At 41.8% G+C, this 14,708-nt stretch overlaps 1 protein-coding gene across 4 annotated transcripts in view; it reads right to left on the reverse strand.

The window, feature by feature from the left end:
* Nucleotides 1–1,602: 1,602 nt before the first annotated feature.
* Nucleotides 1,603–14,708, reverse strand: part of LOC138952934 (pecanex-like protein 1) — a 53,550-nt gene continuing 40,444 nt past the window's right edge. For 3 of the 4 annotated variants that reach the window (XM_070324689.1, XM_070324690.1, XM_070324687.1), the window contains 7 exons: nucleotides 14,172–14,334; nucleotides 13,591–13,742; nucleotides 11,356–11,434; nucleotides 10,715–10,995; nucleotides 8,374–8,474; nucleotides 7,801–8,009; nucleotides 1,603–7,501 (listed from right to left, as the gene is read on the reverse strand). In XM_070324689.1, the coding sequence (XP_070180790.1) occupies nucleotides 7,220–7,501; nucleotides 7,801–8,009; nucleotides 8,374–8,474; nucleotides 10,715–10,995; nucleotides 11,356–11,434; nucleotides 13,591–13,742; nucleotides 14,172–14,334 (1,267 nt within the window). In that variant the 3' untranslated portion in view covers nucleotides 1,603–7,219. The remainder of the gene's footprint in view (nucleotides 7,502–7,800; nucleotides 8,010–8,373; nucleotides 8,475–10,714; nucleotides 10,996–11,355; nucleotides 11,435–13,590; nucleotides 13,743–14,171; nucleotides 14,335–14,708) is intronic. The other variant, XM_070324688.1, reaches the window with a different exon arrangement.

Genomic DNA, 14,708 nt, shown 5'->3' on the forward strand with positions numbered 1-14,708 from the left:
GAGCCAAGCACTACCACATCCGGTACTGAAGTCTAACAAGTGGCTATCAGAACAGTGCAGCTCTGCTCTTGGGGACTAGTGGACGCTTTTGCCTTTACCCCTGAGTTTCACGTTGACAGTTGTCCCTTCTCAAGCCCAGCACTTGCTAGGACTTTCTGTACAACCAAGCAGCAGGAACTCAAGGTACACAGTTTTATGATTCTGGATTCAGATTACACTTGCCTGGGTCCAGGTATGGTTTGGGTACTGTTGGTAAGGTTATGCATTTACATCGTAGAATATCTGATGCCTTCAGTAAATTATTGCAGTCTTCCAGAGGTGCCAACCATTGAATTGGTTGAGTTTGACACATGTTTGTGAGTATTTGAAGAAGCTTTTTGAGATAAGGAAAAAGGAAGTCGTTTCCCCAAGTTTTTTTTTTTTAATCCACAGTGATGTGATGTGGTAATGTGCAGACTGCAAACAGCTGCTCATCGGATGAAAGCAGAACCACGTACACATGATTGTGCAAATGTGACTGACTGCAACAGTGATCATTGATGAAAGCATACCACATCTACAAATACTAAACGGTCCTTAGATTGTTAGTTTCTCAGTATCTCTTCAGCAATAACAGTAAAGAGTTCATTGTAAAGTTGTGCTGATCATTTCTGTGTGTGTATTACAAAAAAAAAAAAAAGGTTTTCATTCCAGTTTGAGAACATAGATTTAAAAGCAAAGAGGAAAACTAAGTGTTGGCACCTCTGGTCTGCATTGTAACACATGGACACTCATGATTGAATGGTGAAGTTGATCTGAAAAATGAAACTAATAAGTTGTAGAATGTTTGTGCAGTTGACCAGTTGGATTCATTTCCTGTTTTGTCTTTTTTACGTTTTTCTGTTAACATTTACATGTTTCAGTGCTTGTTTCATGTATCTACTTTTTGTTCATTTCAATTAAAAAATATGAATAAGTTTTCTTTGCCTCATCTCTTCTTTCCTTCTTTTTTTGTTTACTCCCCCTACCCCATTCCTCCCCTAGTATTCATTTAATTTTCTGATGTAATTGTTTTTCTGCCTGTAGTTTTCATTTATTTCAGAAAAAATATTGTACACTGATCTATTAATGTTATGTAACTGAAAAGAGAGGCTGCTTGATTGACTTATAATGCCATGGAAGGTTAATCTTAAAGTTGGATGGTTATGGTATCTTTGGGTGGGAGGAGCCGGTTTTTGTCCTTGTGAGAGAGGTGGACCATATGCGCCATGCAGTTGTTGAGCCCCCCCCCACCTCCCATCTCCACCCTATGTCCCCAACTGGACTGAAAACCTGTTTGATATATGGCCAGGTTTCTGCTGACTATATCAGTCTGGGCAATACTGTCATCTATATATATATATATATATATATATATATATATAGAAAGCTAATTTGTGTCTTTTGATTGATGCTGTATATTATGTTATAATTGCTTCTCATTTTTAGATTGTATTCTGCATTGTGTTTTTCCTTATTATTCCTTGTTAAAAGTAATAAAAACATGCTAGAATGATCGGTTGCCTGGTACGCGTACATTTGTTGTTGTTTGCTGTCAGTGAAATCAAGAAAAAGTACAACCACTTCATCTTCATGATATGTTTAATATAGAATTTCATATGTTCAATATGCTTATTCAATTAGACAATCAATACCACTTGTTCACACATTTTGACATCAACAAAAGAAAAAGCGTACATTATGCACACAATGTGAGAATGAACCCTTTCACTCTCACCCAATCAAAACTAGTTTGTTATTTTGCACACGAGATAAACATAAAATCCTATAGTTTGTACAGACATAATTAATCTTTACTTTAGTCCAAGTCAACAAAATATGCTAAAACCTTTGAACAACGTGACTTCCAAATATTATGATTAGACTTGTTACGGAAAATAATTGCCTTATTTTAGCATAAATATACAACCTTACTTTCTAAAGAATAAGAACCTGGTCAATGGTTGTTAATTGATGCAATAAGAGGGTCTTTTTGATCAAAATTTACATTTGTTGAAGATTCATAATGGAATCTGCTGAAGACAGTTTCTACACAATCTAACATCGACTGAAAGTCCAGCATCTTTCTTTCTTTATTTGGTGTTTAACTTCGTTTTCAACCGTTCAAGGTTATATCGCGATGGGGAAAGGGGGGGAGATGGGATAGAGCCACTTGTTAATTGTTTCTTGTTCACAAAAGCACTAATCAAACAATTGCTCCAGGGCCTTGCAACGTAGTACAATATATGACCTTACTGGGAGAATGCAAGTTTCCAGTACAAAGGACTTAACATTTCTTACATACTGCTTGACTAAAATCTTTACAAACATTGACTATATTCTATACAAGAAACACTTAACAAGGGTAAAACTAAAAGGAGAAACAGAATCCGTTAGTCGCCTCTTACGACATGCTGGGGAAGTCCAGCATGAATTGTCTGCTCTTCATGAATTCTTACACAGTACTGAAGTTACATACAACCAGCATTCAAATTTTAACAACTTTCATAATTGTTACATCTCCTAGTCAGCACACATTAACACAATTCTTTCTTTCTTTATTTGATGTTTAACGTCGTTTTCAACCACGAAGGTTATATCGCGACGGGGAAAGGGGGGAGATGGGAGAGAGCCACTTGTCAATTGTTTCTTGTTCACAAAAATCAAAAATTTGCTCCAGGGGCTTGCAACGTAGTATATATTACCTTACTGGGAGAATGCAAGTTTCCAGTACAAAGGACTTAACATTTCTGTATGCAGTATGCTTGACTAAAATCTTTACAAAAATTGACTATATTCTATACAAGAAACACTTAACAAGGGTAAAAGGAGAAACAGAATCCGTTAGTCGCCTCTTACGACATGCTGGGGAGCATTGGGTAAATTCTTCCCCCTAACCCGCGGGGGGTCATTAACACAATGAAATCGCACTCTCAAACACTGGGGGTTTCAACATAGCCAATGAATAAACCTGCAAATGACATACCCACACTTCATTACCAGCTCCTGGCAAATTGTCTTCAAGCACTCGTCAAGCAGACCAAGACAACGTCGACGCACAGCACAGTAGATACATAAAGCACAAGTTGTAAGAGGATGGCTGATTACAGGTTCAGCATGATATATCACAGACTGAACAACACATCACAAGAAATGAATGGACAAATCAAAAATACAAACAGTGTCAAGCAGTGTCAAACACTTCATGGAATACATGCGTAGACATTTTAACACCAAGGCCTTAACCAGACTAGCATAAAAACAAAAATCCAATAGCTTAATTGAAGATGCATTCAGGCGTGTGTAAACCGTCTTCTAGATCAGTCCAGGCTTTTACATGGAAAAAGAGCATCCTTCCACTAGAGCATCCTTTCACTCAGACAATCACTCAACTCTACAGCCTGGCTACTTTCTGTGCAGAGTGGGCATTTTTTGCTGAAGTCATTTTATAGCTGAAAAGTACAGCAATCTGCAAAATTAATTCAGCAACAACTTCCCATGGTTGTGTGGTTGTGGAATGTTAAAAAATGTTTCAACTCTTCCCCCAGTTGTATTCAGCATATTCTTAGATCAGACGCTACTGAAAGTTAAAAAAAATATATGATTACAAAGCCCTGCCTCCTGTCTGCCTATTCCTGCACAAACCCCAAATAAAGAAATATAAAGAGTGGGAAAGAACAAAATCACCTGCAGTTCTAGTCCTGAACGTTGCAGAACATTTAATTATTAGAATATTGTGGGTTTTTTAAAAGAGAGGACACTTCTAACCTTCACCGGATGATGCTTTGGACTACACAGTCCGGATGATGCAGGTCATGTACAACCCATATTTTTTAAATAGGGATTCAACATAAAAAATATGGGTTATACATGACCCACGTACTCGGCAGTATAAGTGTATTTCTATTCAGATGGCGTGGGTTATGTACAACCCATACTTTCATGTTGAATCCTTAAAATGAGCACGGTGAAGAGTAAATAACACTTCTTGGTAAGCATCTTTATTGACACAAAAATTGCTACATTGCCTTCATTTAAATGTTCTACCTAATAACCGCCTAATAAAAATTATATTTTTATATATTTTGGTTTGTTCCCAATCAGGCACAAAAAGACAAAACAAAAGGCACAATGACTCTTTACATATATGCCTGCTGCAAAAAATATCAAAAATTCAAACGCCTTATTCTTTGAAAACATCCTGTTGAACATTATAATGGCGTCATGATGATGAACACAGCTAATGGGAGACAGCACTGAGCATATTACCGCCTACGCAACAGGATGTCATTCACTCCAGCGGTTTACCCTGCATCAACTGTCAATGAAATAACACTTGTCACATTTCAACTGTTCAGATGAACAGAACACATGATCATTTTGCACAGAGAAAGCATCATACAGCTATAAATAATAATGCACATAACAGTGTCATGCTCTCTCTCACACTCACACACACACACACACACACACACACACACACACACACACACAGTGCGCACAAAAGGTAAAGAAAGAATGTGTGCTGTGAGATGCATCAAAGTTTTGATAATAACGGAACTACATATGCAATTGTGTGGCAAAAGCTGCTGCAGTATATTAATGGTGAAGTGGTGGGGGAGGGGCAAAGAGGAGGCCACACTGAACAGGAGAGAAATGAGCAATGTGCAAATATCTGACCACATTCTGATGGAAACAAAACCAGATCTGACAGCATCTAACAATGTGTTATGGTGAGGAATGGCAAGCTGGCATCAATGTCAAAAACTCAACAAAAACAATTAAATACAAACAAACGGCATCAGAACATTGCAGTAGTTATTATACAACTAGATGAATCATGCTGAGCTTCCATTTGTGAGATAAGCACTGGATGCTTGATTGTACAGTACACACTGGGTCGATAATGTTGTCATCACATCTGAACACAAACTGAACTAGAACAAAAAGACCACTGGGACTTGGACTGTCACATCCTTGGCAAGCACACACTCACACAATCACTGCCATTCCACAGACTGTCAACAGTCACAAACACTGATGCAATGAAAAAGCGAAATCCAGCTTCACAGTTTTCAATATTTCACAATAGCTAAAACATCATTTTTGATTCAATAATCTCTCATGACGGGGGCAGTGGCGTGGTGGTAAGACGTCGGCCTCCTAATCGGGAGGTCGTGAGTTCGAATCCCGGTCGCTGCCGCCTGGTGGGTTAAGAGTGGCGATTTTTCCGATCTCCCAGGTCAACTTATGTGTTAGTGACTTAACCCCCTTCGTGTGTACACGCAATCACAAGACCAAATGCGCACGGAAAAGATCCTGTAATCCATGTCAGAGTTCGGTGGGTTAGAGAAACACGAAAATACCCAGCATGCTTCCTCCAAAAGCGGCGTATGGCTGCCTAAATGGCGGGGTAAAAACGGTCATACACGTAAAATTCCACTCGTGCAAAAACATGAGTGAACTTGGGAGTTTCAGCCCACGAACGCAGAAGATTCAATAATGTGGCTTGGTGGTTTCCGACACAAAAAGCACCATTTGCCTTAAAGGCATTCTCCTTCTTGTGAACACGGTGTACAAGCCTGGCCAGATCTGAGAAGGTGAGCTCAACTCTTTTCACAAGGAGTGTGCCTTTAACAGATGGAATTTACAATTGAACGCCTCAACTAAAACATAATTTAGGTTAACTGGCAACATTTTCTCTTTAACATTTCTCCATCCTCAGTCTTAATTCTAAAATGAACAAATAAATTGAAAGGCAAACCAAACCTGCTAAAATCTTCTGCTTTTTCAAACCTGATTTCTTCTGAAAAATCTGTTATTATTTGTTCATACATCCACAAGTAAAAAGTTGTGTCCTTTAGTTCTTGTATTTTGTTCAGTCTCATGTTGCCACTCTAAAAAGTTGTATTTGGTTAAACCTGATTCATGAAAGAAAGCATCCACAGGCATTGGATTGTAAAGTTATGATGTTGCGCTATATAAATGCTCATTTATTATTATTATTATTATTGTCATAACACAAATATACACAGCACACTCTCGTGAAGAAGTCCATTTATCAGTACATGTAATTTCTAAAAACAAAACAAAATCACCCTGAAATAACTACAGCAGCTCTCACTGTCTTCGTGATGACTTGAGCACCAGATCCCCCCTTTATTATTATTTTTCTCGTGAGAAGGAAGAGAAGACCTCTCTCTCAACTTTTTGACATGATAAATATTGCACTATGATGCTTCAAGTTTCTCTTGCCCATTTTTGTGAAGAAGCAAAACGGGCGAGAGCTTTAGGCAGCAGAGACAGAGAGAGTGGGATGACAGTGAATTGACAAGTATAAGAAGTACACAGTGTGTGGTGTAGTGCTGTATGCACACACACTGGTAACTTCATGTCTTGTGGAGGCAAGCAGGAGCAGCCAGCACCAATACTGTGTCTCCTCTCCTTCTCTCTGTCGAGTCCATACCCACAGCTTTCACTTCCCTTCCGCATGCCTGAGGTGTGAATAATATGCTGGCCTTGTTCCCCCCCAGTTTTCAGCTTTAGCACATGTCCATCTGCCAGAATGACCAGTCGGTGGGTACAGCACATCTGTGTCTTCAAGCTGGTCTGACCAAGGGCTGAAACCACCTGCTGACCATCACCTGTCAATGATCCTTTCTAGGGTCACACCAAGTGATAGCTCAGTAGCCAAGTGATGGTTTTAAAGACCAGATCATCTGATAACAGCTGCTTGGTGGTAGGTGTTTAAACTGCTAAGCTTGTCTCAAACTGTGAAACATGACACTTGCAGACTTTGGTGCCCTGTTGAGCACCTCATGTAGCTGCAGACAGGAAGGGAAAGAAGGGCTGTAGCTGAAGTTCATGTTATCACAGATAGCACCACAAAGTGAAAACAGCCTGACTTTGTGTCCTTTCTCTGGCTCTTCTCACAAAACAACGCTTACCTCTCTGTCCTTCTCCCCAAGGAAGAGATGATGAATACCAGCTTCAATATCTTGCATTTCTCCACGCTCCTACAGTACAAGAGAATGCAGACTCTGGGTCCAGTCTTGCACAATTCTCCGCACTTCAAGCTTCTTTCAAGCCTTTCCTTTGTAAGGAAAAGATGTTTTACTCTGTGTCCTTTACTTCCGAAGCTGGAAGAAAGAAGCTGGATAGTTGTAAGCAGACTTCCATCACAGCTCTATGCAAGCCGGGTTCACACTTCAGCTCCCAGGTCTTGCACGCCCGACTCAGCGATGGGCACAAAGTGGTCGTGCAGGTGAACCAGCAGGATGGTCTTGTCCAGGTTTGAGCGGCGCAAGATGTCGCGGTGGTTGGGGGTCCAGCGGTGCACCACGGTGCCCTCCATGCCTGAGCGGGGCACCCACTTGCCCCAGCCTATCTTGCCGCCGTTCAGCCGCCACTCCTCCTTGGGCCACTGCACGTCCTGCATCTGTCCCAGGTTGATGGAGTCGTACACCTGACTGAGGTCTGTGATCTGTCACACAACATGGTCTGGTGTCAATACGAGTGCTCTGCGGTCATGCGAGTCAATCTTTTAAAAGTAGGTCACTAACACACACACACACACACACGCATGCACACACACACACAAACCTACTAACAACACACACACGCACCACCATCACCCCACACATACACACATACATAATTCATCACATGCCACTGCACCATGCAGCAGATCCGGATACACCAGGTCTGAATGCAGTGCACACACACACACACACACACACACACACACACACACACACACACACACACACTCAGCTGACTTACCCTGACTCTCTGTGGAGGGGGAGGAGGGGTGGGGTCGGAGATGAGGTTGGCCAGGGAGGCCAGAGCGCTGGGTTTGCTGGCACTGGATGCCGTGGAGACCAGGCTGCCACGGTTACCCAGGCTCTGCAGAGGAATGTCGGCACCCAGGCCTCCTCCTCCACCCACCCCCTGTCCTGCAGGGCTGTTGCCAGGGGCAAAGCAGGCCTGACCTGTAGAGAAAAAACATGGTGAGTTATTGAACAGGTGTAAGAACAAACACCACCAGAAATACCAGCTCAAACTTCGTCAAACACAATTTTTTGTTGTTGTTGAAAATTCTGTCATCAAATCAAAGGTAAATCCCCCAAAAGTGTTCTATTACTAATGAGAGAGAGAGAGAGAGAGAGAGAGAGAGAGAGAGAGAGAGAGAGAGAGAGTGCACGTTAATGTATGACATTGTGTGTGTTGCTTCCCGTAATAATATGTTCTCCGTTAAATAACCTCAAAGTTATGAACAACATAGACAACCATTGCTTCATGAGGTTTCCCAAAGAAAAGTTAAAGTTGAGGGTACTAAAAGGAAGATCAACATACTGAGAGCAGTGGCGGCAGCCGGGTGGCCCACAGTGTAGGCGTGATCCATGTCCAGGGAAGAGCTGCCTCCAGCACATGTGGCATCACATCGCCGCCGCATCCTGACACACACGAGAAAAGCCCAACGTTAAGTTGTGTGTTGCCGAACAGAAAAGGCTAGTTATCTCCCTTGTTTTTCTGATAACGTTCGTAAAAGGCTACAGATGTAAATACTTTGATGTAAAGAATAATCCTACAAAGTTTCAATCACATCCGATGAACTTTGTCAAAGATATAAAATGTCTAATTTTTCCTTTGACGCTGACCTGTGACCTTGAAAAAGGTCAAAGGTCAACGAAACCATCGTTAAAGTGTAGAGGTCATTGGAGGTCACGACTAAACAAAATATGAGCCCGATCGCTTTGATAGTTTCCGAGAAAAGTCCAACGTTAAGGTGGTGTCTACGGACGGCCGGCCGGATGGCCGGCCGGCCGGACAGACTAACACTGACCGATTACATAGAGTCACTTTTTCTCAAGTGACTCAAAAAGTGCTTGACATATGCCAAACACGACTTTTAGTCCAGAAGGCTACGCACATGACACCACCACCAAATCACCCTCTGCCCTGTCCCACGCCCTCAACCCCAAAAATCTCACACAACATCATAAACAGAATAAACTGTGCAAAACAAAATATTGTGACATTAAATTTTTGAAATGTAACCATATTTTTTTTGGTCTGTTCGATTTTGTGGGAACCGTCTTTTGAGCAGATGTCACACGAGCCATGAAAAAGAAATCTTCAACCTGAACACTGTGTGGCACAATTTTAGTTTTTTGGCATGGTTTAGGTTAGCTTTTGGGCGGGGATGTAGCTCAGTCGGTAGCGCGCTGGATTTGTATCCAGTTGGCCGCTGTCAGCGTGAGTTCGTCCCCACGTTCGGCGAGATATTTATTTCTCAGAGTCAACTTTGTGTGCAGACTCTCCTCGGTGTCCGAACACCCCCGTGTGTACACGCAAGCACAAGACCAAGTGCGCACGAAAAAGATCCTGTAATCCATGTCAGAGTTCGGTGGGTTATAGAAACACGAAAATACCCAGCATGCTTCCTCCGAAAACGGCGCATGGCTGCCTAAATGGCGGGGTAAAAAACGGTCATACACGTAAAATTCCACTCGTGCAAAAAACACGAGTGTACGTGGGAGTTTCAGCCCACGAACGCAGAAGAAGAAGAAGAAGAAGGTTAGCTTTTGATCTACCATGTAAAAGAAATCTTAAACCAACAAGAAGGGCAAAGCCCATAAGACTCACATGCTTGACCTTGACCTTTACATGACCTTGACCTTCAGCTAAACCTAGCAATGACATCATACACTAAGAACTGCTTTACACATTTTTCCTACCAAAATGCATGTGACCTTGACCCAAGGTCATCCAAGGTCATGCAACACAAAGCTGTTAATTCAAGACATAGGAAGTACAATGGTGCTTATTGGCTCTTTCTACCATGAGATATGGTCACTTTTAGTGGTTCATTACCTTATTTTGGTCACATTTCATAAGGGTCAAAGTGACCTTGACCTTGATCATATGTGACCAAATGTGTCTCATGATGAAAGCATAACATGTACCCCACATAATTTTTAAGTTTGAAACAGTTATCTTCCATAGTTCAGGGTCAAGGTCACTTCAAAATATGTATACAATCCAACTTTGAAGAGCTCCTGTGACCTTGACCTTGAAGCAAGGTAAACCAAACTGGTATCAAAAGATGGGGCTTACTTTGCCCTATATATCATATATAGGTGAGGTATTAAATCTCAAAAACTTCAGAGAAAATGGGAAAAATAGCTGTTTTTTAGACAACATTTATGGCCCCTGCGACCTTGACCTTGAAGCAAGGTCAAGATGCCATGTATGTTTTTTGGGGCCTTGTCATCATACACCATCTTGCCAAATTTGGTACTGATAGACTGAATAGTGTCCAAGAAATATCCAACGTTAAAGTTTTCCGGACGGACGGACGGACGGACGGACGCCGGGACGGACGACTCGGTTGAGTACATAGACTCACTTTTGCTTCGCATGTGAGTCAAAAAACTGTGCCAGATAGCCTGGTCAGGGGCTTCTAGGGCATATATAGGCCGTGAAAGGTAAATATGCGCCGAAATGGCTGCAATCTACTGGCCGTATAAAATTTCATCTCACACGGCATCACTGCAGAGCGCCTAGAACTGTACCCATGGAATATGCGCGATATAAGACTCATTGATTGATTGATTGATTGATATATACTTTGAATAAAATGAATCTTTCAGTGGAGGTACAAAATCTGTCACAAGGTTAGCTGTTGACGTACCGCTGCCACACCGACTTGAAGAAGCCGTTGATGCTGCTGAGTCCAAACTCCCCGCCCACGATGGGCAGCGTGGAGAGCTGTTGGTGGGTGGAGGAGTAGGAGGTGGTGAGGGGGGAGACGTAGATGGGGTAGCCGATGGGCTGGTCGCAGGATGAGTTGATCATGTTGCGCAGCGCCTGCTTGGCGTTCTGGATGCTGCCGCGCTCGGGGTTGCGGTTACGCAGGTAGATCAGCTCCTGCTGCTGCCCCGCCCACAGCCCCCGCACACACTCACGGTTCACCTGGCCAGTAACAATAACTGTTTATGCCAAACGACTAAACAAGGCAAAACAAAATCGAGCAAAAGTGATACAGGACAGTCCTTAGTTTGTTAAGGAATCCACTAAAGGGTTAAACAAGCTAAAACAAAGTGTAACAGAAACAAGCTAAAAGTCACACAAGACAGTCCAGATTATCAAGTCAACTGAATCCATTAAATCTTCCTGGACAATGGCCTGTCACAAATCTCCAATTTCAAAAATATATTTGATTTTTGATTCTACGTCAAGCCGCCTGAACTCTGAAGATGAGCTAAAAACCTCACTCTGTAAATGTCAACTTCGCAAAGAATGCATGGTTTCATATATGAACTGTTATCTCACCTTGACTACTCTGAAGCTCAGGTAGCGTTTGTTCAGCATGATGATCTTGTACTCATCAGATCCTTCATCAAACACATGTCTGTAAACACAAATGAAAATCTATACATATAAATAAAAGAGAGTGTCTGTCTGTGTATGTGTGTGTGTGTCTGTCTGTCTGTGATCGCCAAAGCTCCGAGAAGGGAGGGGGCAGGAAGACGATGTTGTGCATGTGCACTCCTGTGACTGTGAAGATGTGCACCTGACCACCACCGCCGCTGCGCTGCCAGCCCTCCAATCCTCCTCCGCCTGTCTGTGGTCGCCATACCTCAGAGATGGCAAGAGGTAGGAGGAACAAGATAGCATGCAATCACACTGCCTAGGAGCCGCAGATGTGCACCTGTGTGCATGGACACATCCTAGGATCCGCAGATGTGCACCTCGGTTTTAGTTTCTTGATTCATTGTTTCCTTTTTCAGATAATGAACCTCACGTTTATTGAATACTGCATATATAGTGCAAGGCCAGTTCAGGGCCTGGTGTTCACATGCAGCAAGCACATAATGCCAGTGATATAACAGACCCTCTATCGCTCATATGAGGAGAAGAAATGAAGAAGAACAATCAACCGGACAGTTCAGGAAATTTCTAGAAGTAAAGGGACGTAACTTTTACTTCGTTATGCATTGAAGGGAGATAACTCTTCTCGTGCAGGCATGCATGATCAGTCTTTACAGAATACAAAGAGTCGATGTTAGACCTGCTTCTCAAGTATCTAGAATTTTCCTAAGGAAGGGAGATAACTCAAGTCAGTTATTTTTCAACAAGAAGATTGTGCGAATGATAATTCTTTTACACTGTCTCCCAGCCTTTCAATCTCAATATATTACCTCACACTTTCATCTATTCTTATCCTCATTGAAATAAGATTCTACTGGTTTCTGAGATAGGGGAGATCAGAAACACCCGGGCAAAGCCGGGCCTGACTGCTAGTGTTTTAATAAAGGCAACAACAAAGACAAAGGAACAACGACAAATAAATACTGCAGATGTACTTGACAACTTCACAGTGTTGTCACCCAGTATCTGAAACAATCCAGATCTTTAACAGGGGATGGCACTTAATATCTGAGCTAGTCCATGCCTGGCACAGGGCATTTTGTGTTCTTTCTGTCGTCTCCCCTTCTGTTATTTCTGTTGGTATAGTTTTCTGCTTCGTAGTGCAGTGGAGCCCCCCTGTTAAGATCTCAAACAAATCTGAGAAACTTAGGTCTTAACAAGTCGCGTAAGACGAAATTACTACATTTAGTCAAGCTGTGGAACTCACAGAATGAAACGGAATGCACTGCATTTTTTCACAATGACCGTAGTCCGCCGCTTGTGCAAAACGGAGTGAAACTGACGAGCCTGTTCAGCGCGGTAGTGGTTTCGCTGTGCTGCATAGCACGCTTTTCTGTACCTCTCTTCGTTTTAACTTTCTGAGCGTGTTTTTAATCCAAACATATCATATCTATATGTTTTTGGAATCAGGAACCGACAAGGAATCAGATGAAATTGTTTTTAAATCGATTCGGAAATTTAATTTTGATCATAATTTTTATATTTTTTAATTTTCAGAGCTTGTTTTTAATCTGAATATAACATATTTATATGTTTTTGGAATCAGGAAATGATGTAGAATAAGATGAACGTAAATTTGGATCGTTTTATATAAAAAATTTTTTTTTACAATTTTCAGATTTTTAATGACCAAAGTCATTAATTAATTTTTAAGCCACCAAGCTGAAATGCAATACCAAAGTCCGGCCTTCGTCGAAGATTGCTTTACAAAAATTTCAATCAATTTGATTGAAAAATGAGGGTGAGACAGTGCCGCCTCAACTTTTACAAAAAGCCGGATATGACGTCATTAAAAGTATTTGTCGAAAAAAAGAAAAAAACGTCCGGGGATATCATTCCCAGGAACTCTAATGTCAAATTTCATAAAGATCGGTCCAGTAGTTTGGTCTGAATCGCTCTACACACACACACGCACAGACAGACAGACAAACACACACCACGACCCTCGTCTCGATTCCCCCTCTATGTTAAAACATTTAGTCAAAACTTGACTAAACGTAAAAAGGAGGGAGTCTTAAAAGGGGGGTAAATTTAGAGAGGTTATGAACAGAAAATGGGAGACAACAGGGTCTTAAACTGTGGGGAGTCTTAAAAGGAGCGTTCCACAGTAGCATCATGACAGACTGTTGTACACACCTGAGAGCCAGCATGGACGGCACATTGGACAGGACAGCGTTTCTCCAGGCAGGGTCCGCCTCATGGGAAATAACCATGCTCTCCTCGTACAGTGTGATGGCGTCGTACAGAACGTTGCTCTCCTCATACTCATCAGGGGATGTGATGTGATCCTATGGGAAAAGAAATGTGTGTAAGACAGGTTGACAAATCATCTGGCCAATGGGAAACATGGACAGATGTAAACTAGCAGTTGCAACAGGGCAAGGTCTACGGGCACACATGTACATGAAACCGACACAGATGGAAAAAGACACAGTCAAATACACAATTTGCCTGAATAAAACATGGTCAAGAAAAAATAAAGACACAGTCAAACAAACTAAAAACCATGCACATAAGTATACAGAGATTAAGTTTACTGCTTAAAACGACACTGTATTCCTTTCAGATCTGTCACACTAACTGGGTAACCTCATCTGATTATTCTCACAGAAATGAGTTAGAACAATCAAGGAAAGCCTTCTGGTCAGACAACAGATCATTTGTTTGAACTCCACAGTATTGCACAACTTCATTTGCTATTGTGGAAGAGTAGTTACCTGGTGCAGTTTGAGGGACATGCGGATGGCAGGGGCCACCACTCTCCTCATCATCTCCATATCGGCGAAGACCCACTCATCCCGCGGAGACGTGATCCTGAAATCTCCTTTGAACAACGCATGCAGCCCATACAGGAAGAAATCCACGCTGCAAAGCAAAATGCTGTTTAAATAGAAAGAGTCAAAACATGTCAGTCAACAATGCAGATTTTGTGAGTAGTACAGTTTCATAAATTTGCAAACCATATCGTACAGAGTAATCAGCAACTTTAATTTATATGGACCAAATAAAGAGAAAACAAAAGAGTTAGAAAATTAGAAGCATTTAAACAACAAATCCCATTATCTGTGGAAACCCATCCTTCCTCTCCCCTCCTCCCACAAACATTATCAATGCAACATCAGAGAAACTGGTCAGGATGCTTCTTAACAATGCAGTCACTCGCCTAATAGACTCGGCTTTGCAATACTAATACACCATTCAAGGCTTAATTTTCACAATTTTACCCTGGTCGTTAATGTGGGTTTCAGTGTAGC

Source organism: Littorina saxatilis, linkage group LG17 (genome assembly GCF_037325665.1).
Source record: "Littorina saxatilis isolate snail1 linkage group LG17, US_GU_Lsax_2.0, whole genome shotgun sequence".
In the NCBI taxonomy this organism is placed as follows: domain Eukaryota; kingdom Metazoa; phylum Mollusca; class Gastropoda; order Littorinimorpha; family Littorinidae; genus Littorina; species Littorina saxatilis.